We start from the raw sequence: 27,026 nt of genomic DNA, 5'->3' as shown, positions 1-27,026 counted from the left end.
TACCCAAAACCAGTCTTATAGTAGTACTATAGGCATCATAACATCATAACAACCAGGTGGGGTCATTGTTGTGGGGCCCCATCTTCTTCCTGGAAACTTCAAAGATTACATAAGGAAAATTCATTGTTCATTGTGGAAAACTTAAATGTTATTTATACAGACATATTTTCAATGAAAGATGCACTATAGACAAAAATAGGTATGGAGAAAAGTAAAATTTTTCCTAAATTCTTTCTACTTTCTGTACCATACCAGTTGACTCCTGACATGAGACAGGAACTATGAATTTTTCTTTTAACAACATGCTTGGATTTAGAGAAGGATAGAGCCATTGCCCAACTCCAAAGCCAGCTTTGATTTTTAAGTGAGTCATGACTATTATTTTAGTAGGCAGGATATAAGGGCTTTGTTCCACCTTATGTAAATCTTCTGATTTGTACCCGCCTTTTCTGATTTATTTGCATCAGTATAGAATGTGTGCCCAGTCATGTCAATTCCTGTATCCACCTCCCCAGTGCTTGGATTAAAGGTTTGAGCCACCACTGCTTAGCTCTCTTTTTCTTTTAGACTGGATCCATCTCCTGTAGCCCAGGGTGGCCGTGAACTCGTAGAGATCTGTCTCTATGGCTAACTACTGTGACTAGCTCCATACTCTGATCTTCAGGCAAGCCTTATTTATTTGATTACAAACTAAATATCATCACAATTGTGTTAGCACGAGAATAAAGTTGGAAAAGAAAGCCAGATGTGGTGCTGCATGTCAGTAGGATTTGCTGAAGAAGGCAGAGGCAGGAAAGTCATGAGTTGGAGGCCAGCATGGAAATTTACCCAAAGTCATTCTGTACCATTGGAGCATCCATCTTCAGCCTACAGGTCCACAGTATCTGGCAGAGTTTTCCATGAAGCAGGAAATCTGAAAGACTGTTTAGCCTATATTGGCATTTTGTTAGTCACTTTCTTCTGTGTCCTGCAGGTAGCAGTGTTTGGTTGTATAATGAACAAGTAGGACATTTTCTTATAATCCCAAAATAATTTTTGTAAATGCTTGTGTTGCTTATAAATAGTTAATGGTAACAGTCAATTTCTAAAATACAAAAATAAGGGGGTTATGATATAGAGATTAATACTTTGCATTGGTATGTATTTAAGTATATTGATACAAATTTAAATATATTGATACAAATTTGATACACTATGTATATATATTGCTTTGCTTGTTTAAGGTATTGTGTTTGTGCAGCTCATTTAAAAATGTAATGTATAATTAAAAATTGCAAATTAATAGATAGTCATTTATAATCATCAAACTTGTAGTCATGATAGTTAGATACTTTGGATATACAGAGATATATTTCAGTTACATAGACAATCTTCAAAACTTCAAAGACCTACAGAATATGGCTTTAAAAAGGTTTTAAGAACTTGGACTTTTCTCGACAGTGAGACATGTCTGCTTCTGGCAGCAGCAATTGCTTCAGAGAGGTTGATGGGCATTAAAGAAACCAATTATGGAATTTGCCTTCAATTGACAAGGCTCTCCATTTGGGCAAGAAAATGCTATTGCCTGGACTTCTGGATGTTATGCTGTACTGGACATGCAAGACCCACAGAGAAATGACTGCTGAACTTACCAAAAGAAGCTGAGACAGTCCTTGGGGGTTTCTGCTTCATGAAAGAGTCTGCTAGACATTCTGCAGGACACAGAAGAAAGTGACTGACAAACTGTCAATATAGGTGAAACTGTCTTTGAAATTTCTTGACTGTCTTATTTGTATCCAAATGGCTACGCTACCTAGTACCTATTAACATCCCCTGCTCTATCCACTTAAGGAATGGGAATGATTGTCCATATTGATTCTGTCAGATGTGTGACTCCCACAGGACCATGAGCCCTTATGGGGAAATGGGCTCATTTTATCATTGAGCAGAGCTCACCAAGATCACAATCACCATGGAGTCTCAATCGTGATGGAGAGCTCATCATCATAGAGGCCACTGGGTTATTTGTCTGGATCTTGGCTGTCCATATCACCACAATGGAGACAACCACATGCAATGGCATCATATAGGTTAGTGACACCATGATCATAACAAATGTTAAGTAATTCACTGCCGTCAAGATTAATGCAAACACATGCAATGAACCATAATGGTGGCACCCAGAAAACTCCACAGTGCCACCGTACTTCAAGAATTCACGTCACCCATTTCATGTCAAACCAAGGAAGAGACAAACAAACTCTTGGGTTTCCTGTTTGCTTTTTTTCAGCTTTGTTTCGTTTTCATTTTGATACATTGTTGCACATCCTAGAGTTACAGGTTTTAAAAAAGTTTTCCCAGCCATTAGCTCAAACCATAGCAAGGTACTAAACACAACTGGCCCTTTGGACAACTGGACTAGAAAAATTTCTGTGATTTTGCAGTAGCCCATAGAAAACATGGGAAGGCATATCCAACATAGGACCTGAGGGATAGATTGCCAGGGCTAGAGAAGATGCTGCAGGGAGCAGATGCAACAGCTGGAGGCCAAGAGACATCTTGCGTGGGGTGGAAGCTGGATGCAGGCTCTGCTGGCTCTTCAAGCTTGCTCTTTCTCCATTTTATTTTCAAGCCTATTTTTCTCTGAAAAAGTAAGAGAATTATTTACATTCTTGGGATTCTTTTGTTCCTGTTGAAAGGTTTTTTTTTTCTTTTTGGTTATTTTTCGTTCTCCTTTTTAATATTTCTGCACAACAGATCCTGTTGCAAGTTTTTTTCATTTCTTTTTTTTCTTTCTTTTAAATTTTTCTGCAACACCTATACTTGGATACTCCTGGTTTTGTTTTGATTTCAAGTTAAAATGATAGGGCCAGGTTGAAGAAATGAAGAGGCTGATGCCCATTCTCTCTGTTTGAATTTATGTTGTTCCGCATTCTTTAGATGGTAGGAGCTTCATGCCAGACTGTATGAAGGGAAGGGGTTTATCCTTTAAATACTGCTTCCCTCTGCTGCCAGGTACAGCTGTCTCTCAGGCAGTGGCGATTTCAATATATGAAATATGAAATTCAACCAGGAGCAGTCTTTAGGCCAGTTCCAGGGTTTCAGTCACTACTGGGTAATCAATCAGCCATTCTCCCTAGACAGAACCAAACAGATTCAAAACCAGGTTTTTGTGAACTCTATGCTCCCAACTTGCATTTGTTGAATGCGGTAGTCACATCTGTGGGGCAATGAATTCACGAGTTACCCATGAGACACAGAATGGAAAAAATCTGTCATGGCATATTTACACACACGAGCTGAGTGTCCCATGTCTTCTTCCTGAACTTGCACACCAAGGACGCAAAAACAACCCATTGCCATTTTGTATCCCCCACACTAATAATCTACATGACTCTAGCAGAGGACTCATAGCTAGAGCATAAGTCAGGCTGCTTTGGGTGTCAGGGTCTCCAAAGTCCTGTGAAGGATGAAGATAAGATGGAGAGATACGTCCATCTTTCTTTCTAAAAACTAGCTGCAGTTTTTGAAAACCTGGCAATTCCTACACTAAAAAAATCAAACCAAACACAGTCTGTATGCTTCTTCTAAGCGAAAAGTATGCTTTCTCTGGTGCCTGTCTGTGATACATTACCCTCCAGGTTTCCATAAATGTTTTATGCCCAAAGCGTTTTGAATTGTGCCCAATTCCTTCTTCATTTATTTTATTCATTTATCAATTATTAGAAATATTTATTTATTTTTCATCCAGGCCATAGATCCTTACCCCTTCTCTCCTCACAGCCCTCCCCCACCCCCAACTCCCTCCTGCCCACCTCTTACCCACTCTTCCTCTTTCTATTCAGAAAAGCTCAAGCCTACCATGGATATCGACTAATATGGCTTAACAAGTTACAGTAAAACTAAGCACCGTGCCTTGTATTAAGAATGAGCAAAGCAAATCAGTAGGAAGAGTTGGGTCCCAAAAGCCAGCAAAAGAGTTAGAGACAGTCCCTGCTGCTACTGTAAGGAGTCCCACAAGAAGACCAAGCTACACAACTGCCACATATATGCAGAGTGCCTATGTCAGTCCCAAGCAGGCTCCCTGACCGTCAGTTTGGTCTCTGTGAGCCCTATGAGCCCAGGTTACTTGATGCTATAGGTTTTCTTGGGATGTCCTGGACCCTTCTATCTCTACAGTCCTCTACCTTCTCTTCAGCATTATTCCCTGAGCTCAGTCTAACGTTTGACTGTGAATCTCTGCTTCTGTTTCCACAGCTGCTGCAGGAAGCCTGTCTGATGACTACTGAGCTAGGCACCAATCTGTGAGCAGGACAGAACATCCTTAGGCATCATCACACTGACATTTCTTTCCTCCAGTCGTGTTTGGTTCCAGCCTAGGTCTCTGGGTCATCCAGTGTCTGGGTCCTGGTGCTGGAGGAAAAGTCAGGGTGGACTCACTCTCGTGGCATGAGTCTAAGGCTGAAGTAGTTATTTGTTGGTCACTCCTACGATCTCTGTGTCACCTTTAGCCTAGCACATCTTATAGACAGGAAAGATGTAGGTCAAAGATTATGTAAATAGACTGTTGCCTGATCCCTCCACTAGTAGTCTTGCCTGATCACAGGAGATGTTCAGATATTGTATCTGCTATTCCGAAGAGCAGTAGCTGAGGGAATCCTTGTAGATCTACGTGAGTTTGCACCAGGTTTCTACCTGACCCAGAATATACCCCCCCTTTATAGTATGCTATTTCAGAACTCTCTCCCCAGTCCCTCCCCTACCTGATCATGCTTGTTCCCATTCCAATGTGCCCCCAGTTCACCCATGAAATGTCTTCTATTTCCCCTTCCCAGGGAGATCAGAGTTCCCGCCCCCTTGAGCCCTCCTTGTAACTAAGCCTCTCTGAGTCTGTAGCTTGTAGCATGGTTATCTTTTAGAGTTAATATCAGCTTATAAATAACTCATCCCCTCATTGTCTTTCTGGGTTTGGATTAGCTCACTAAGGATGATTTTTTTTCTAGTTCCATCTATTTGCTGTTGAATTTCATGTCATTATTTATGACAGCTGAGTAATAGTCCACTGTATAAAATACATTCTTCAGATGAGGGACATCTATGTTGTTTCCAGGTTCTAGCTATTACATATAAAGCTGCTAGGAACATAATTGATCAAGAGTCCTGGTGGTAGGATTGAACATCATTTGGGTATTTGACCAAGAATTGTATAGCTGGATGTTGAGATAGATCGATTCCCAATTTTCTGAAAAACTGCCATATTGACTTCCTTACAGGCTTGTAGTCCCATCAGCCTTGGAGGATTGTTGCATGTGCTCCATCCACATCCTAACCTCTCTGAGCTGTCCCTTGTGATTTTGACATTAGCCATTCTGACAGGTACACGGTGAAATCTCTCAGCAGTTTTGACTTGCAGTGTACTGATGGCTAAAGATGTTGAAGATTTCTTAGTGATCTTAAACAATTTAAGACTTTTCTGTTGAGAATTCTCTTTTTAGATGTGTGCCCCATTTTTAAAATGGATTATTTGTATTTTCATATCTGGTTCCTAGAGGTCTTTCTGTATTTTGGACAACAGCACTCTGTGAGATTTGGGCACAGTGAAGATCTTTCCCCATTTGTAGACTGCCGTTTTGTTCTATACATCAAAGATTGATAGTGTCCTTTGCCTTACAGAAGCTTTTCAGTTTCATTAGGTTCCATTTAGTAATCGTTGTTCCTAGTGTTTGCTCTACTGGTTTTCTTTTCAGGAAGGAGTCTCCTGGGCCAATGCACTCAAGGCTACTTCCCCAATTTCTCTTCCATCAGGATCCGTGTAAATGGATTCAGTTTGTGGTTTGGTCCACTTGGGGTTGAGATTTGTGCACAGTGATAGATATATATCAATTTTGAATTATTTTACCTGCACACATCTTGTTAGATCAGCAACATTTCTTAAAGAGGCTTCTCTTTTTCCCTTGAATAATTTTGGCTTTGTTTTTGAAAATCACATCTCCGTAGATGTATAGATTTACACCTGGGTAAATTTAGGTTCCATTGAATGATCTCTATGTTTTATGTCAATACCATGTGGTTTCTATTGTTACCATAGCTCTGTTGTAGAAATTGAAGGCAGGGATGTTGATGTCTCCAGACATTCTTTTATTTTTCATGATTGTTTATGTTAACCTAGGTATTTTTGTTTTTCCATATATCATTGAGTGTTGTTCTTTCCAGTTCTGTAAGAATTGTGTGGAGATGATAATGGAGAGAGCATTGAATCTATAGATTTCTTTTTGCTAAGATGGCCATTATACTATGTTAATCCTAACGATCCATGAACATGGGAGATTTATTAACCTTCTGAAATGTTCTCCAACATATTTCATCAATGATTTGAAGTTCATGTCATACAGATCTTTCACTTGTTTAATTAAAGTTATCCCAAAATATTTTATATTATTTCTGACTATTGCAAAGGGTCTTTCTTCATTGAGTTCGTTCTCGGCCCATTTGTCTTTGTATATACGAAGGCTACTGATATGTTTCAGTTAATCTTGTATCCAGCCACTTTGCTAAGGGTGTTTATCAGCTGTAGGAGGTACCTTCTTAAATTTTGGGGGAAGATTGTATAGAATATTTTATAATCTGCAAATAGCCATGTGTTGACTCCTTCCTTTCTCATTTGTATGCATTTAGTTGTCTTATTGGTCTAGTTAGAACTTTAAGCAGTATATTGAATAGATATAGAACGAGTGCACAACTTTGTCTTGTTCCTGATTTTAGAGAGGCTGTCTTGAGTTTCTCTCCATTTAATTGGATGCTGGCTATCGGCTAGCTGTATATTGTATTTATTTTGGTTAGGCATGACACTTGTATTCCTGACCTCTCTAAGACTTTTCTCGTGACAGGGTGTTTGTAGCACAAATAATAAAAACCCAGAGACAGATATTGGGTCTCAACCCGAACAGTGGAAAAGCAAAGCAGCCAAGCCACTAATGAAGTCTTAACTTCTACCAAGGCTGGGAAAGCTCAGCCTGAACAGACTAAGCCTTTCCCTCATCTCATTTTATATTCCCTCTAGTGGTGGGGTTAAAGGCATGTGAATCCCTTGTACTGGGATTAAAGGTGTAGGCCCCCACCACCTGGATTTGTTTCTGCATTGATCTTTTGTAACTCAGGTTAGACTTGAACCCACATAGATTTTTCTACCTCTGTCTCTCAAGTCCTTGGATTAAAGATGTGTGCCACCAAAACCTGACCTATTAATGGCTTACTTTTGAACTTATGAAATTTAGGCAAGTTTTATTTATTAAAATGAAATAAAATAACACTATAGGTGTTTGATTTTCTCAAATCCTCTTTTCAAAATCGAATGAGATCATTGTGTGATTCTTATTTTCTTTCAGTTTCTTTATATGTTGGATTAAATGGATAGATTTTCATATGTGCAGCCATTCCTGCATCTCTGGGATGAATCCCACTTGTCCATGGTGAATGAATTTTTTTGGTGTTTTATAGATTCTCCTGCAAGCACTTAATTGAGTAATTTGCATGTATGATCATGAAGAACATTTGTCTGTAATACTTTTTTTTTGTTGAGACTTTGTGTGGTTTGTGTATAACTGTGACAATGACCTCATAAAATGAATATGGAGATATTTCTTTTGTTTTTATTTTTGAAATAATTTGAGGGGTATTGCTGTTAGCTTTCCTTTAAAAGTCTGATAGATTTCTGTGCTGAAACCATCTGGCCCTGGGCACTTTTTGCTTGGTAGATTTTTTTAAAAAATATTTATTTATTATGTATACAATATTCTGTCTGTGTGTATGTCTGCAGGCCAGAAGAGGGCACCAGACCCCTTTACAGATGGTTGTAAGCCACCATGTGGTTGCTGGGAATTGAACTCAGGACCTTTGGAAGAGCAGGCAATGCTCTTAACCTCTGAGCCATCTCTCCAGCCCTATTTGGTAGATTTTTAAATGATGCTTCTATTCCTTGAGGGTTATAGGTCTGTTTAAATTACTTATCTGATGATGATTGAAAGTTGGTACATGGTTTACATAGAGAAAATTGTCTATTTCTTTCAGATTTTCCAATTTTGTGTAGTAAAATTTTTAAATAATGACCTAATGATTCTTTGGATTTCCTTAGTTTCTGTTTTTATGACTCTGTATTGATTTTGTTAATGTGGGTATTCTCTCTGTGTCTTTTAGTTAGAATAGGTAGGCTTTGTCTTTATTGTTGATTTTTTCAAAAACCAACTTTTGTTTAATTGATTTTTTATATTGCCTTCTTCGTTTCTATTCTGTTTATTACAGCCCTGACTTTGAATATTTCCTGCTATCTACTCCTCTTGGCTGTGGTTGCTTTTTTGTTCCAGAACTTTCATGTGTACTATGAAGTCACTGGTATGAGAATTCTCTCACTTCTTTAAGCAGTCACTTAGTGCTTGTAGCCCACATTCACTGTGTCCCATGAATTTGGGTAAGTTTTCCATTCATTATCATTGAATTCTAGGAAATCTTTAATTTCTTTCTTATTTCTTCATTGACTGGGTGGTAATTCAGTGGAGAGGTGTTCAGTTTCCATGAGTTTATATGCTTTCTATTGTTTCTGTTGTTGTTGAAACCCAACTTTAAGCCATCATGGTTTGATAGGTTACACGGGTAACTTCAGATTTCTTGTATTTATTGAGACCTACTTTTGTGACCAAGTCTGTGATCAATTGTAGAGAAGGCTCAATGAGGTGCTGAGAAGAAGGAATATACTTTTAATTTCAGGTGAAATTTTCTGTAGATATTCAGTAGGTACATTTGATTCATAACATGTGTTAATTCCATTATTTCTTTGTTTAATTTCTGTCTGAAAGACCTGTCCATTGGTGAGAGTGGACTGTTGAAATTTCCTAGTATTCGATGTGTGATTTAAACTTTAGTAATATTCTTTTACAAATGTGGGAGCCCTTCATTTGGAGCATATGTGTTCAGAATTGAACTATCATTCTGGCTGATTTTTCCTTTAATGTGTATGAAATATCCTTCACCATCTTTTTTTGTAGTGATGAGCTGTGGGCAGGCATGTTTTTCATCCCACCCGGCTCCTGGCCACCTGGCTAGCTTTTGCCCCGAAATAACAACACTCCAATTGTATTCATTTAAACACTTCCTGGCCCATTAGTTCCAGCCTCTTATTTTCTAATTCTCACACCCTGATTAACCCAATTTTAGTAATCTGTGTAGCACCACAAGAGGTGGCCCACCAGGAAGATTCTAGCCTGCATCCATCTCGGTGAGGAGAATCATGGTGACTGTTTCTTGTAACTACCTGAAGTGTCTAACTTTCCTTCTTCCCAGGATTCTGTTCTGTCTACCCCACCTATCTAAATCCTGCCCTATCAAAAAGCCAAGGCAGTTTCTTTATTAGCCAATGAGAGTCCTCCATCATTTTCCCTTTTTCTGTTTAAACAAAAAAGAAAGGCTTTAACATTAACATGGTCAAATTACATATAACAAAACAGTTATCAAGCAAGAATTACAGTTACAATATTTAGATCTATTTTATCTTTTACCATAACAAAGGAAAACTATAACTATAACTAACCATTCTTCAACTCCATCAAAGACTCCGAAAGGATATAATATTACCTAAGCAAACTAGAAATAAGCAACTTCCAAACTCTAGAAATGACAGAGACAACTCGCTGCCTGGACAGTCACCCAAAGTTCCTCTGTACCGTTGGGGCATCCATCTTGGCCTACAGGCCCATAGTATCCAACAGACATTTCCATGAAGCAGGAAATTCCAAAGACAGTTCAGTCACTATCTGCTGTGTTCTGCAGAATGTCTCTCAGACACTTTCATGTGTCAGGAACCCTGAAAGACCATCTCACCTTTAGGCAAGTTCAACAGTCCTCTTTCTGTGGGTTCTTTGTGTCCAGTTTATGCCAACAGTCCAGGCAAGAGCAGTTTCTTGCCCAAATGGCTATCAAAGTCCATAAGGAGCCTCTTCGATGCCCATCTTCCTCTTGAAGTAGATTGGTGCTGCCAGGAGCAGACGTGTCTCACTGTCATGAAAAGCCCTAAGTTATTAAAATATTTAAATGACATATTCTATAGTCTTTGAAAGATATTAGGAATCCCTATCTAACTGAAATATATCTCTATATATCTAGAAAATCTAACTAACATGACTACAAGCTTGACTATTATCGATGATTATTCATTAACAACTTATATTTTCTAATTATACATTACATTTTTTAAATGAACTACACAATCACAATTCCTTAATCAAGATCAGAAATACATATACATATAACAAAATTGACCTTAAATTTAAATCACTAAAGCAAAATCCATATCAATGCAAATTATTCATATCTTATCATATCCCCCTTTAAATGTAAAATAACATTTATAAACAATATCTGGGAATATGGACGTAGTTATTTCTCTCCAAACTTCTTCTTGCTGAATGGGGGCGCTGTTACTCAGATCTTTCATGGTGTAACCTGTGTGTGCTCGGTTCATCTCAGTCATCAGTTGGGTGAAGTAATTTTCCAAAGGTTTTACAGCAGCCTTTCCGGAGGGCATGGTCTATCATACCATACTGGGATAGAAGCAATCCACAGGGTCTCATTTTCTGTAAAAATAAAAGAAGAATCTCTTTTCCAAAGTATCATATCCTTAGATCAAAATTCTGAAGTCAAGGTATTTTCAGCAGCATGTGTAAACAAATATCTTTTAACATCTGTTGCTTCTTCCTGAGCATTCAAACAATTCAAAGAGAGCATAATAGCATACAGTATCAAGATTCTCTGTGTATTTTCCATCTTATATGACTTTATTTTAACCTCTATTTTGGTTTTTTTTTTTACTTTTATTTTTTGAGACAGGTTCTCTGTATCTTTGTCCTGGAATAACTCTTTAGACCAGGCTGTCCTTGAACTCACAGAGATCCACTGTCTCTGCTTCCCAAGTGCTGGGATTAAAGGTGTATGCTACAACACCTTGAACTCACAGAGATCTGTCTGTCTCTGCCTCCCAGGCATTGGGATTAAAGGCGTGTGCTACCACACCTTGAAGTCACAGAGGTCAATCTACCTCTGCCTCCCGAGTGTTGGGATTAAAGGTGTGTACTACCACACCCAACTACTCTTTCTATCTTTTTTACTTTTAAGAACTTTAACCTTTAGTCTACATATATTTTCAACACATTGTAAACCATTTAGATGTTTTTTTTCGATTTTGAATCTTTCTTTTACTGTATATCTCTCTTTTTGTGACCACATGAGTCTTTATTTTACCGAACAATATTGGTAGGACTAAAGCCGTGGCTTTGACACCTAGATCCAGCCATTTCCTTAGCTTTCTGTGATCCTAGCCTTGTGGCTGAGATACCGGCCAGAGCCCTGTTCATTGCCACAACTCTACAGTGTTTCAAGGTCCCTGCCAGCAAGCAAGCTGCAACAGTGTTAAACAACAATCAAAGGCTCCATACTCAGGACCACCAGAGTTTGCCCTGACAGGATGGCCCAGAAAGCAGGCATTTTAAAACAGCACTTTTTTTTCCTGCTACAGCTGAAAACCGAAAAGCATGCAGTAGGTTCTTCATCAACACTGTTTAAGTGTTTCGTGGCAGGACCTCTTAAAAGAGCTGCAGGGTTTTGCAGCTAAAGCTGAGTCAGGAAACCTCTCTAAGATGAGAGAACTTGCTAGCCTCTAGCAAGCAGAGCAGACCCGAGAAATTGCTGCTATCAAGAAGCCATGCTTTACTCTATTCTTTCCCAAGCTTTCTCAAGCTTTCTGTGGATTCAGTTATCCACATGGGTGCCATTCTGTAGTGAGAGCTGCGGGAAGGCCTGCTTTTCGACCCACCCAGCTCCCGCATGGCTAGCTTAAAACCCGAAATAACAACACACAAATTGTATTCATTTAAATACTGCCTGGCCCATTATATCTAGCCTCTTCTTGGCTAACTCTCATATCTCTTGCTTTAACCCATATCTAATAATATATGTAACACCATGAGTGGTGTCTTACCGGGAAGGATTCAGCATGTCTAACCTGGAGGCTGGCTTCATGGCGACTGCTAGAGGCATCTGACTAACTTCCCTCCTTCCCAGCATTCTGTTCTGTCTACTTCACCTATCTAAATCCTGCCCTATCAAAAAGCCAAGGCAGTTTTTTATTAACCAATGAGAGTCCTCCATCATTTTTTTTTGATTAATTTTACTTTGATGTCTATTTTGAGAGATATTAGAATAGGTACACCTGCTTGCTTGTTAGACCCTTTTGATTGGAAAAGTTTTTCCCAACCTTTTATTCTGAGGCAATATCTACTTTTGATGTTGACGTTGGTTTCTAGTATGCAGCAGAATGATGTCTCCTGGTATAGGATCCATTCTTTTAGCCAGTGTTTTTTTATCGACAAATTAAGGACACTGATGTAGAGAAATATTAATGACGACTGACTGTTTCTTCCTGATCTTATGTTGGTGGTGCTGGTCATGGTGGTGTGTGTGTGTGTGTTTGTGTGTGTGTGTGTGTGTGTGTGTGTGTCCATATACCCTTCTATGGATTATGGCAGTGTGAGATTTTCTGTTACCTATGTTTACATGGGTGTCATTAACTTCCTTGGGTTGGAGTTTTCCTTCAGCACCATCTGTAGGACTGGGTTTCTAGATTTAATTGTTTAAATTTGACTTCCTCATGAAATGTTGTATTTGCTCCATCTATGAAAGTTTTGCTGGGTTTATTAGTCTGTGCTGGTATCTGTAGTCTCTTATTGTCTGCAAGAAATCTGTCCAGACCATTCTGGCTTTTAAAGTCTCTGTTGAGAAGTCGGTGGGATTCTTATATATCTGCCTGTATATTTTTTCTTGGCCTTTTTCCCTTGCAGCTTTTAGTATTTGTTCTTTATTCTGCAACTTTAGTGTTTGTTTATTATGTACAGTGGGGACATTCTTTTCTGAACCATCCTTTTGTTGTTTAGAAAGCTACTTGTATTTTTATAGACAGATCCTACTTTAGATCAGGAAAATTTTCTATGATTATATAAAATATATTTTCTGAGTTTTGGGGCTGAAATCCTTTTCCTTTGATACCTATTACTCTTAGGTTTGTTTTTTTCATGATGTGACAGATGTTCATGATGTTTTGTATTAGGAATGGTTTAGATTTAACATTTTTTGACTGATAAATCTATTTCCTCTTTTGTGGTGGGAGCAGCAGGCAGTATTCCCACTGCCCTGGCTTCTGGTCGCCTGGCTAGCTTATGCCCTGAAATAACAACACACAAATTGTATTCGTTACACACTCCCTGGCCCATTAGTTTCAGCCTCTTATTAGCTAATTCTCACATCTTGCTTTAACCCATATTTAGTAATCTGTGTAGCACCATGAGGGGTGGCTTATTGGGAAGATTCTAGCCTGCATCCATCTCAGAGAGGAGAGTCATGGCAACTGCTTTATGGCGGTTGCCTCACTTCCCTTCTTCCGAGCATTCTGTTGTGTCTACTCCACCCACCTATGTTCTGACCTATCAGGCCAAGCAGTTTCTTTATTAATTAACCAATGAAACAGCAGATAGATAGAAACACTCCTACATCACTCCTTCTTCTCTTTGCTACCTGAGATTATCTCTTCCATCTCTGGTATGCTGTTGGGGATGTTTGTATATATATTCCTTATTTATTTACCCAGATTTTCCATTTTCAAAATTCCCTCAGCTTGTGTTTTTTTATTGCTTCTATTCCAATTTTTATGTCTTGAATAGTTTCTATCATCTGTTTGTTTGTTTGTTTTTAATGAATTTCTTGTCCTGTTTTAAGGGATTTGCTGATAACCTCTAATTTTGTGGTTGTCTTTTCCTTGGTTTATTTAAGAATATCTTTCTTCTCTCTTTAAGGACCTCTATCCTCATCACAAAGTTGGTACTAAGATTATTTTCTTGAGGTCGATGGACACCAGGAATGAAGTGCTGGCCCCAGAGAGCCCTGAGAGCACCACCGAGGCTGCTGACCTAGTCACCAATACACCACTGGAGGAGACACAGCAGTCCCTGCAGACTGGAGTCAACACAACAACAGCCATGAACAGTGAGGCCAAGACCCAGCAGCCAACTGCTGCCCCTGGTGCCATCCTCAGTGCTGCAGACACCAAGCCTGACTCTATGGGCAGCAGCACAGACAGTGACATCCCAGGCAGTCTCATATCGGAAGTGCCGGCCGTCAGGGAGAAGACGCTCATAGCAAGGAAGGTTTTGGGGACAGTGAAATGGTTCAATTTAAAGAAGGGTTACGGTTTCATCAACAGAAATAACACCAAAGAAGACATATTTGTACACAAGTCTGCCATAAAGAAATATGCCACCAAGAAGCACCTTCGCAGTGTAGGAGACGGAGAGTCTGTGGAGTTTGATATTGTTGAAGGGGAAAAGGGTACAGAGGCTGCAAATGTTATGGGCCCTGGTGGAGTGCCTGTTCAAGGCAGTAAACATGCATCAGAGCATAACCAGTATAGATGCTATCCAGGTCGTAGGGGTCGTCCACGCAATTCCCAGAAATATTACGGGAATAGCAAGAGTGGGGTTAAGAAGGAGCAATCAGAATGCACTCATGAAAGCCAAGCTCAACAAGTCCAGCAAAGACAAGTGATGGAGGGTGCTGGCCACCATGGTACAAATGGGCGAAGTGTACCAGTTAGACCGGATATGTATCGTAATTACAGAACACAGTTCCGCAGGGGCCCTCCTCGCCAAAGACAGCCCAGAGAGGACAGCAATGAACACTATGAGGAAAATCAAGGAGAGGAGACCGAAGGTCAGCAGCCACCTCGACATCAGCATCCCTATGACATCAATCACCAACGAAGACGCCCAGAGAACCCCAAGTCACAGGGTGGGAAAGAGATATCAAAAGCATCAGATCCCCCAGATGAGAATCTGTCTACCCCCAAGACTGAGTAGGGTGTGGCTGAATGAAGGCCAGATTACCATGTAAACCATCACGGGGCTTCATCAGCTGACAAGAAAGTCATAAAAAATACCACCAATAAGGAATGAACCTCAAAGTCTTGCTTCCGGACACACTAGAAATATCAGCATTAACTATGCAGCATGTTTTTGCCTAACAAATGTGTTGGGGTTTTATTTTTAAACTTTGGATTTTCTCAATACACTTTTAATGTTATTTAAATTATGTCACCAAACTGCTAACAACTCTTATTAAAGGTCTTAAATACTAATTCAAAAATCAACTTCTTGTTTCTTAGGCTGTGTTGGAATATTCAGGGCATGCTTTAGTGGAATGGCTGGACTCTGGTGGTGGCATGGTGCCCGGGGTGTCAGATGTAGGTTTGGCTTATGGCAGGCTAGGAGGTTTCTAGCCTGTGTAGGGAGCTGAGCTAATCTATAAATGTGATAGTTTCAATATGATTGGCCCCATATTCTCATGGGGAGTAGCATTAATAGGAGGTATGGATTTGTTGGAGAGTCTATGGCATTTTTGGAGGACATATGTCACTGTGTGGTCGGCATGACCATGTTTTTATTTAGAACCCTTGGGACTATATTACTTTGCGTTAGGGAAGCATGGAATACTTTCAGTGCTGCTTAATGGGCCATATTAACAGGAGAAAGGATGACAGAGGTGCTAAATGTTATTTGAAATATTAGGTGCTCACCCAATAGATGTCAGAGGAGAAGAATTTGAGTACATTGCCTTTGATCATTCTTGCAATATTTTGGTGAGTTAAGGAGCTGCATTTGGCCCTTTACCAAGGAATTGGCATGATGCTCTTTTGAATTAATTCCATAAACAATAGACATCTTAAAATAGTGTAGAATAGACTTGCCATGTGGTTATTAGTGGTAACTCTAATGAAGATTTATAAAGAGAAGGAGTAAGCTGGGCTGAGAAAATTGCAAAATGTCAATTTTGAGGAGAAAAAGAACACCAGGAAATGGAATACTGTTATGTTCTGTGTTCAGGGATAAATGAGTTAAGAAATGGAATATAATGAGTGTTAATCACAGGGACAGATTCCACCCAGCTATATTTCCAAACTTGTGAAAAGGAACTAAGAACAGTTTGAGCCAGGTCTGGTGGGGCACACCTCTAATTCTAGCACTGGGAAGGGTGGTGAATCTGAGTTTCAGGCCAGCCTGGTCTACAGAACAAGTTTCAGGATAGCCAAGTTTAGGCAGCAAAGGACAGAAAGCTGGTGAAGATGTAACTTAATGATGGGACCATGTTCTACCCAAGTAAGCAGAAGAATTTAGCAGCTTCAGCAAGGTGGTACTGACATTAGAATTTAGGCTAAAAGAAACACCTATAGAATTTGCTTCCATTCCTAGAGAAAGCTGCTGACTCCAGGCATGTGTTAGGGATGTCCCTGAATGGAGGCCTAGAGAGGCTATTGTGTAAAGCTGTGGAATTGAAGCTTGGGTTGCCTTGAGGACCCAAGGTGTTAGAGATGTCAGAGTCATGGGATACCTGCCCAGGAGAGCTGCTAACAGGGAGTGGAACCAGCCCAAGAGAAAGAAGTCTATTGAAGTCAGCAAAGCTGAACAGTGTAGGAGATCTGAGGAGTCCTTTGACATCAGGCATGGAGATGCAGAGTTTGTAGTTTGCCCAGCTGGCTGTCAGTCTTTCAATAGTCTAGTATGTCCTCACTATACTTCCTTCCCCATGCTTTGGAATGGTAATGTCTGTCATGCTCCATTACCTGCTGGAAAAATGTGATCTGTTTATTTTGAATTTGTAAGGGATTACAATTAAGAGATTACATGAATCTCAGAAGAAACTTGGGACTTTAAAATGTTGTTGAGACTGTATTAGACTCTGGAGATTTTCAGTTTGGACTAAATGAATTTTGCATTATGATATTGTTAAGCTTATGGGACCAGGCAATGGAATGTGGTAGTCTAACTGTAATTGGTCCCAGAATCTCCCAGGGAGTAGCAGTATTGGGAGGTATGGCTTTGTTGGAGTAAGCACGGCCTTGAAGAAGGAAACATGTCAATATGGGGGTGGGGGTTGAGGTGAGTCTCAGATGACTTCCTGTAGCTTAATGATGTAAGATTCTAAGCTACACCTCCAGCACCAACTCTGCCTGCACGGTGTGAGGCTGCTTGCCATGATGGTAGTGAACTGAACCTCTGAAAGTATAAGTGATTCTCTGCATTAGATGTTTTTATTTATAGAAGTTGCTGTGGTCTTGGTGTCTCTTCAGAGCAATAGAAACCCTAAACCATTGAAGTTCAGGATTGTGGTCTGGTCTCTGGGTATCAGAATTCTGGCCTCGTTTCTGATGGAGAGGAAGGTTTCCTCCAGAGGTGCAGACAGGGATGTTGATGATCAGAGGATAGACAATAAGTGCTAAGCGGAGCCAGAAAAGACAATGTCAGGAGTAGTCTTATTGACCATGCTGGCCTGGCCACTGGTGAAATAGGGGCTTCCAGGGAAGTCGTGGACCAGCATATGTTCACTAGGTTAGGTGGTACAGTTATGTTTGGCATGCATCAGTAGAAAAATGGGGGTGGCTTACCTGGTTTCCAAGAAGCTGGCCTGGACTTTGATGGGGTAGAAACTTTCCACCAGAGGAATGGGACTGGACATGGTGACAAGGAGAGGAAGGGCAATTGGAATAAGGTTCTCAAGAAAGGGCATGGTGGGGGCAGTCTTACCTGGGATTCAGGATGCTGGCCTGGCCTCTGGGGGAAGAGGAGGTTTCTCACAGAGTTCTGGGCCAGGATATGGTTCCAAGAAGGAGAAGGGAAGTTGGGGTTATGTTGGGAAGACACCAGCAGAGTTGGGGAAGATAACAAACTAGGTTTTCATTCATGAGACATGGGGAGGGGGGACACAACTCGTTAATCAAACCATCTCAATTTCTGTATTCACCTACTAGTCAGTTGATTGTTGTTCTTAATAACAGCCTCACCCTTCCTAGAACTGCAAGCAATGGTTAGGCATCCTCATTTGGTCTTGGACCTCATTTGGTCATTTCAGTTCCCTGTTGTCTGAGAGGTGAGGAATGTGCTCTTGGACAAATCAGAAAGCCCGGGCTGAGGCAAGAGGTTTGGGAAGCCAGAGTCACCTTTGTCTCTAGAAAAGCTTTGTCCTGCAGCTGCCTAGATTGCACCTGGGGCTACTGGTGTTCCACCCATCTGTCACAGGCATTAGGGCACAAGGTCTTCCTGTCTAAACAAGTCGACTTCAGTGTACATCTTTCCCCAGCTTCTCCAAATTCTCCAGAGTAGGGAAGATCAGGGTGAGAAATTTGCTTCTCACCTCCACCTCTCAACTCAGAATATTGTCCCTTGGTCTGAATTGAACATGGCAAAAGCAAAAGTCCTGACCCAAGGTCTAACAAGAGAGACAACCAAGGGAAGAAGACACATTTGGGAAGGAGAGAAATTGTCAACTGAGTTTGTGGGAGATTTTTTTAACAGGAAATCTGACCAGTTAGTTACTTTGAGTATGGCCTCATGCAGTTATTTGCATTATCTGCTCATGACTAAGTCACTGTCCCAGAGTCAGGGCTACTCCAGAGTTTGCCCTCAAGATCAGATGTGGATGCACTTGTACTTCATAGCTGAGGGAAGCTACTCCTAATCCTCACAGTGGAAAGCAGAGCCGTAAGTCTGAGCTGTTCACTGCTAAGAGTGAAGGGAAAACATATTCATAGAAAGTGAACAAATATGAGGGAAATATGACTCAGAATGTAGAAAATATACATTACACTAAACAGATACATACAACTGAAGCCATCATGATTCTGAAGTATAGTTTATTTTTAAGGAAAGTTCATTACGAAGATAAAGAAAAGAGGCTACTCCCTAACTCTACCACTGAGGCTGGTAGAGAAGCCACTCCATAGAGAAACACAACTCTCACCTCCAAGGTGACAGGCTTTAGTTTATTCTGTACCCACGCATGAGTGACCTTAGCTTTTGATCTCAAATTTGGGTAACCTTGAATTCCACATTCCAAAGTAACCACTATCTCATTATGTTTTTGTAATACCAGAACAAAGACTAGTCAAGAGCCAACCCATTTTGAAATACATTGGAAGAAATAAGTCCACAGATTGCATCAAAGTGGGGAAATCTTCTCTATGGGCCTGAGATGCCATCTAGTGACACTAGAAGCCCCTAACTTGGTGTCACCCATTGGTTTGTTAGTACATTTCCAAGTCACTGGCCAGTCACAGAATGTGAGGTCAGGCACAGGGCTGGTCTTTGAATGTCTACCATGGGGGATAAAGATATCCGAAGACAAAGTGTGGTTGAGCCCTTAGCTCTCCACTATTACAGAAATTATAATCAGTGGGAAGACTTGGAGAAGGTTCAGAGTAAGCTGCTGTCCTTCCAGGAACTTTTGTTCTCAGGAGGGAGCGGATCCCGAGAATCTCTACACTCTACTCTTACTGCTGGGAGACCAGAATATTCAGATTTAATTTTTTTGGTTTTGTTAAACCATCTGCCTCTGCCACCCAAATGCTGGGATTAAATGTCTGGTCCACCACTGACAGGGTACATTAAGAACTATTAATTCTCCAGGTTGCAAACAGACCCCCATGCAGTGCCTATGTGAATGGCTGACCTGAGAGCAACGTGGATATGACTGGTGGTGGTGTAGATGCAAGTGTACTTAGGCAAACACTGAGGGATGCTGGGAAAAGAAGCCTGGGGGTCTTCAAGATGATACACAAGTGAAGCTGTTGGTCACAAAGCCTTTTGTCTCCAATGACAACCTCAGCTTGATGGTAGAGACCCACATGGTATTAAGAAGGGAAACAACTATCAAGTGTTTTACTCTGACTTATCCATGTGCACCATGAGAAGCCCACGGCCATGAATAAAGGCATAAACTCAGACACATAGACACACATGGTGATATATATTTAAATAGATAAGTAAATGTAGTATGTTTGGGGGTTCTAGGAGAAACATTATTTCACTTTGAGGTATCTGACAAAGTTGAGAAATTGAATAAAAACAGTTTAGGAGATTAAGCAGCCTGAAAACATACAGGTATGTTGTATTAGTCCCAGTGGAAAGGCATCTGTCTTCCCACAGAGATGGCTACATGATCGTCTCTGTTCTGATGGGTGTGATCATTTCCAGGGGTATTGTCGTTATGAAATGGGTTTGTTTCAGAATTCTAGGTCCAATTTCATATTATGTTCCCAAATTAACATTTTTAATTTTGCCTTGTAGGTTTTGCTTCATGGATCCCAATCCCACTCATATACCTGTCCATTCCAATCTGCCCGCTACCTCTCCCAACCAGAAAAAAAAAGAAAACAAAATTTAAAAGAAAAGAAATGAGAAAAAGAAAACAGGAAAATCTCATCATGGCAGCTGTAGTGACTCAGGAGGTCACATAGTAAACCCTTTAGTCCATATACACTTGCAAGTGTACACAGAAATGAGTCATTGTTCTGGTCCCAGGCCTCTAGTTTCTGCTACACCATAGACAGCTGCTCTCCCTAGGGCTTTTCTTGAATATCCTGTTGTTGTCCTTGTCACAAAGATTCTGTAATTTGTGTCTGCAGGGCTGGTCCCTTCATGTGCTCCAGCAGAACACAGAAGGGGTGGATGATGAGATTCTCCATGGTTGCTGGGTTGGTCAGCATGCCAGCTCTCCCTCATTCTCAAAATGAGAGTAATCTTTTCAGCAAGACCCTGGATAGCTCAGTTTATGCAGTGAGCAGCAAGGGTTGAGGTTGTTTCTGCTGTTTTCTGTGCTCCTGGCTAGCTCACCCAAACCTATACTGCCAGGGCCAGCATGCCCAAACCTATCACCAGGGCCAGCTCTACTGTGTTCCTCAGGCAACAAATAGGGTCCACTTTGCAGGGTGCTGTAGCTGGTGAGAGGCAGGGCTAACTCCAGCTCTCTTGGCCTTCTGACCACATGGACAGCTCCCCTACCTTCCACAGGCCTTGAGATGTGCTGAGGGGGATTCTATCCCTTGCCCATAACACTGTGTGTTAGATGAAGGGCCGGGTCAGATCACTCAACATTACATTCTCAGAGTTTGCTCACCTGTCCCCCCAGCAACATGGTCAGCTCTACTGTTTTGCCCAGGAGAGGGGCAGGGTCCATGCTCCCTAATGCTGCATCTCTTGAGAAACCAAGTCAGTTCTGGTTTGCTGCAGGTGGAAGGCATGAGGGGTCATTGTGAGGAAATCTTGTTTGTGCTCTAACAGATAAAGCTTGTTTAATGATCAGAGGGTGGCATTAGGCACTGGTTAGCCATAGAGGCCAGACCAGTGTGGCATATGCCTTTAATACCAGCACCTTTGAACAGGAAGCAGGAAGATCAGGATTTCAAAACCACCCTGGATTACATGAGGTAGATCCAGTCTAAGTAAAAGAAAAGTATTGCCAGTTGGTGGAAACTCATGTCTTTAATTCCTGCACTGTGAAGGTGAAGACAGTAATATAAGGCAGGGGGAGACAGGACATTCAGACTGAGGAGTTGGTGAGGAAGGGGTGGCTGTAAATTCCTCTTAGTCTCTCTGCTCTGGCAGCTATTAACCCAATATCTGACACCAGGTTTTTATTAGTAAGACCAATTAGAATTCAAAGTATAATGAAGGGCATCTTTCCCTCACCCTCGCTAATCCTTGTTAGATGAGGGGGCCAGTTCTCCCAATCCCATATCCTCTGATAAGGCTCACCCATGTCACCACCCAATGGGTAGCACTACTCTGGTGACATGGAGGGTGTAGGACCTGCTCCCCTAGTGCTGTAGCAGGTGTGGGGCAGGACCAGCCTTTTCACTCTGATGATACAGGAGTTCGATAAGTTTCTAAAAGCAGCTGAATCCTGCGAGGCTGAGAAGCCAAAGACAATGGCCCTGGGTTTTGATCCTACTCCGTGTACTGGCTTTGGAGGGGCCTAGTCTGTTTGGATACTCACCTTCCTAGACCTGGATGGAGGGGGAGAACCGTGGACTTCACACAGTGCAGGGAAACTTACTACTCTTTGGACTGGAGAGGGATGGGGAGGGGAGTGGGGGAGAGGTAGGAAAATGGGAGGCAGGGAGGAGGCAGAAATTTTTAATAAAATAATAATAATAATAATAACAACAACAATAATAATAATAATAATGACTATCCAGCTTCCATTCAGTAGGAAGCCATTTTGTCTTAATGACAGTGTCCTTTGCTTTAAAGAAGCTTCTCAGTTTCAGGAGATCCCATTTATTCATTGTTGCTCTTGATGTCTGTGCTACTGGGCTTATACATAGGAGGTGGTCTCCTGTGCCCATGTGTTGCAGACTACTTCCCACTTTTTCTTCTATCAGGTTCAGCGTGGTCAGATTTATATTGGGGTCTTTCATCCATTTGGACTTAAGTTTTGTGCATGGTGATAGATATGGATCTATATAAAGAACTTAAGAAACTGGACATGAAAATTCTAATTAGCCCAATTAAAAAATGGGGTACTGAACTGAAAAGAGAATTCTCATCAGACGAAATTCAAATGGCCAAAAGATACTTAAGGTCATGTTCAACCTCCTTAGCGAACAGGGAAATGCAAATCAAAACAACTTTGAGATACCATCTTACACATGTCAGAATGGCTAAAATAAAAAAAAATAGCCTATGTTAGAGAGGATGTGGAGCAACGGGAACACTCATCCATTGCTGGTGGGTATGCAGTCTTGTGCAACCACTTTAGAACTCAGTGTGGCAGTTTCTCAGGAAATTGGGAATCAATCTACCTCAGAATCCAGCAATACCACTCTTGGGAATATACCCAAAAGATGCCCAATCATACTACAAAAGCATTTGTTCAACCATGTTCATAGCAGCATTATTTGTAATAGCCATTTCCTGGAAACAACCTAGATGCCCCTCAATGGAAGAATGGATAAAGAAAGTGTGGAACATATAGACATTCGAGTACTACTCAGAGGTAAAAAAAAATAATGACATTTTGAATTTTGCTGCAAATGGATGGAAATAGAAAACATTATACTGAGTGAGATAACCCAGACCCAAAATGATGAGTATACTATGTACTCACGCATTAGTGGACTCTAGCCATAAACAAAGAACATTGAGCCTATAGTTGACAAGCCTAGAGAAGCCAAATAAAAAGGTCAACCCAAAGAAAAACATATATAGATCCTCCTGGAAATTGGAAGCAAACAAGATCACTGGGCAAAAGTTGGGAGTATGAGGGTTGGGGTAGGGATGGAGTTGGGGGAAGGGGAGATGGGGAGAGAGAAGGGAGAAGGGGAGGATTGGGCAGAGCTTGGGGAAGTGGAAGGGTGGAGATGGAGGAAGGGCGGATATAGTAGCAGGGATGATGTGGGAGAGTCTTCTGTTTGTGTTGATTTCATTCGTTAATAAAGAAAATGCCTTGGACCATTTAATAGGCCAGCCCTTAGGTGGGTGGAGTAGATAGAACAGGAAGAAGGAAGTGAGGTAGATGGCTCAGTCAGATGCCATGCCTCTCCTAACTGAGACAGTCGCTAGGAAGCCAGCCACCAACTGAATTTTTCCCGGTAAGACACCGTGACTTTGTGGTGTTACACAGATTATTCGATATGGGTTAGTCAAGATGTGAGTAAGAGGATGAAACTAATCAGCCAGGCAGTGTTTAAATAAATATAGTGTGTATGTGTTGTTTTTTTCAGGGCATAAGCTAGCCAGGCGGCTGGGAGCCAGGCGGGACAAAAAGCAGGCCTGCCCACAGCTCCTGACTACACAGGGAAGAAGATATCTACATTAAGGGAGCAATTTTAAAGTTAGCAAGAGACTTGGCTCTAGAGGGGATCCCAGGTGTCCATGGTGATGTCCCCAGCTAGGTCCTTGCGCAGCAGAGTAGAGGGTGCCTGAACTGGCCTTGCCTCACTATCACACTGATGATTATCTTGAATATCACCATAGAGTCTTTGTCTGGTGATGGACGGAGATAGAGACAAATTCCCTCATAAGAGCAATGGACTGAGCCCCCAAGGTCCAGTTGAAAGGAGAAGGAGGGAAAAGATGAGCGGGGAAGTCAGGACTGCGAAGAGTTGGTCCACCCACTGAGACAGTGTGCCTGTTCTAATGGGAGCTCACCAAATCCAGCAGGACCAGGACTGAATGAGCATGCAATCAAACTGGACTCTCTGAATGTGGCTGAAAATTGGGGCTGATTGAAAAGCCAATGATAATGGCACTGGGACTTGTTTCTACTGCATGTACTCGTTTTTTGGGACCCTAGTCTATTTGTCTATTTGGATGCAAAGCTTCCTAGGACTGAATGGGGGTGGGGTTGCTTGGACTTCCCACAGGGCAGGGTTCCCTGCCCTCTCTTAAGGAGGAAGGAGGAGGGAGGAGGGGGAATGGGGGAGTGGGAGGAGAGAAGGAAGTGTAATATTTTGAACAGAAAAAAGAAAAAAAGAAAAATACAAAAAAAGAATATCCAGCTGCAAAACTGAATGGAAGCATGCAGGACCTCAGAATTTTGAACACTGAAATATGTGAGTGAAAAATATGAGCAGCCAGCACACTGAAGATTAAACCTAGCAGGGTATGGGTCAAGAGGGCGACCCATGCTGAGCATAGAGACAATCATTTTGTTTTGTAACATTTATTATTTTCTTTGAACATTGCATACATGAGTACCTTATTTTCATGATGTCAATCCCAACCCCCTACCTCAATTATCATGGTGGCTCCCTCTCATTCTCAAACATTCTACAAGAACTGCATACCTGTCTACATACACTTGATTGAACAAAATGGAACAAAGTGGATATAGGAAACAGGCACAGATCACTGGCTAGCAATGGGCTGTAAAAAATAACAAAAGTTTCAGCTTTGAATGGCTGCGGATCAGGTAGGATAATCTGAGTTCCACCAGGCCATGAAAGGACTAATGGCACTGCTGCTCAAATTAGTCCATGAAATGGGAAAGGAAGGAACACTACCAATCACAGTTCTTGAAAGTAGTATCACCCTGATACTCAAACTGCAAGGGGAATCATCAACAGCAAAAGTAATTTTGATACCAATTTACCTCATGAGTATGTACAAATTCTCTTAATGATAATAATGTACAAAAGCTCTTTTTTAATATAAAATTTGTCCCATTTATTTGAATGCTATTTATAACAAATTGTATTTTATTCACTGTCTGTCTTAATAAAAAAATCATTACTTCTCCCTTTTCTGATACTTTGTAATCTCTTGAATGTTTAAGGTTTGAACTCCTATTATCCATTCAACTTCTGCTTCTTTTCTTGATGCAAAATGTGCATTTATGGATCATTTACCATGTCAGCCACTTGTATATTTTACAATGCTAGAAGCATATGTGATTTTTATGCTGCGTTCTTATTTTCTGATTGACAGCTTTTGTTTAAGGGTGACTGAGCTTATTTCCTGCAATTTACAATTGATAGATTCACAAAGCATATGCAATGATATCTAATATTGCTTCCCTGATGACAGCTGGAATAAAAGTTATACATGAACTCTTCAAACTTCGGAAAGAGACAAACTTTAACTTATTCAGGACTTATGTAAATAGTGACGCAAATTAACATTGAGACTATAACAGGAAGAAAGGAATTTGAAAGTGAGCCAGTCAAAATGACAGGAAATTACAGAATCATTTCAAGCATATTTCAGTCTCCAAATTGTACATATGAACACTATTCTTTTTTTTCTCATGGTTTATTTTTTTTATATTTAAAAATTTCCATCTCCTTCTCTCCTCCTCCCCCTCCCTCCCCTCCTCCTCCCCATTCCCTCCCCTCCTTCTCCCCCTTCCCTCCCCTCCCCTCTACCCATACCTCCCCTCCCTCCCTCTCAAGGCCAAGGAGCCATCAGGGTTCCCCACTCTATGCTAAGACCAAGGTCCTCCCAGCTCCCCCCAGGTCCAGGAAGGTGATCGACCAAGCTGAGAAGGCTCCCACAGAGCCCTTCCATGCAGAAGAATCAGAGCCCAGAGCCATTGTCCTTTGCTTCTCAGTCAGCCCCCGCTGTTGGCCACATTCAGAGAGACGGGTTTGGTCACATGATCCATCAGTCCCATTCCAACTGGAGTTGGTGATCTCCCATTAGTTCTGTCCCACCGTCTCCATGAGTGAACGCACCCCTCTCGTTCCTGACTTTCTCCCTCATGTTCTCGCTCCTTCTGCTCCTCATCAGGACCTTGGGAGCTCAGTCCAGTGCTCCAATGTGGGGCTCAGTCACCTTCCCCATCTGAACACTATTCTTTATAAAAAGGCAGCTATTACAATTTTCATCAATTTATATTAGGGATATAGAGTCCAGCAATATAATTAAATTTCAGTACACTTATCTGGAATAAATGTATTGTAATTTAGACTCTGAAGAATCAAACAATGAGGCAATAAACAATGACAGAAAAACAAAGTCTTCACTAAACACACATCATCTGTGAAGCTATTACTGTCGTAGAAGTGTAAGATGTGCAAAAAAACAAAACAAAACATGACTTTCAAATTCTAGTCAAGTAAAATCAGACTTTTGACTCTCAGTTTTGATATCATTTTTCCCCAAAAAGAAACCCTCAGATATGATTAGATATTTTTTGAGATAGTCACACAAAACATTCCTCTCTCTTCCTCTGTGATTTTTATCATTTCACTGAACTTGATTGTTAATGGTATTTATTCTGCATGACATGTGAACATTGTGGATCAGCAACCAAATCTACTACCGGTGTCTGCTAAAGTAGCATCAAATTCAACAATGCATTAAATCAGGTCCTACACCATGGCCAAGCAGACTCCAGCCAGGGATGTAAGTGTATATAAATAAATATGAAACAGTACACATGAATTGAAGATGCCCCTTCAAATTTTTGCTACAATCGTCCTATCTTGCCTCAAGGCTTCAATTTGCTGTTCGTTCTCTGTGTCAGATGAGTCATGTCCTGAGTCAAAGTTTTTTCACACAGTTGGGCTTTTGCCCTCCTGGTACAGGAGTAAGGAGAACAAATGGGGCCAAAGCAGACTGGCAGCATTCCACCTACAGGTGTGGAACCTGGCAGGTGAAGCAATTGATAATGAAATCTGGAAA

General features: G+C 41.0%; 1 protein-coding gene and 1 long non-coding RNA gene across 2 annotated transcripts in view; one reads left to right on the top strand and one right to left on the bottom strand.

Moving 5' to 3' along the window:
• Positions 1 to 2,242: 2,242 nt before the first annotated feature.
• Positions 2,243 to 27,026, bottom strand: part of LOC119804725 — a 44,575-nt gene continuing 19,791 nt past the window's right edge. Inside the window, exon 2 of the long non-coding RNA XR_005283837.2 lies at positions 2,243 to 3,115. This is a non-coding gene — a long non-coding RNA (uncharacterized LOC119804725). The remainder of the gene's footprint in view (positions 3,116 to 27,026) is intronic.
• LOC119804724 (Y-box-binding protein 1-like) lies at positions 14,052 to 14,927 on the top strand. The gene has a single exon (XM_038316331.1). The coding sequence runs from the start codon at positions 14,052 to 14,054 to the stop codon at positions 14,925 to 14,927; it is 876 nt and encodes a 291-aa protein (XP_038172259.1).

This window comes from Arvicola amphibius, chromosome X (assembly GCF_903992535.2).
Source record: "Arvicola amphibius chromosome X, mArvAmp1.2, whole genome shotgun sequence".
Taxonomy (NCBI): Eukaryota; Metazoa; Chordata; class Mammalia; order Rodentia; family Cricetidae; genus Arvicola; species Arvicola amphibius.
This window is presented reverse-complemented; position numbering and strand designations above follow the sequence as displayed.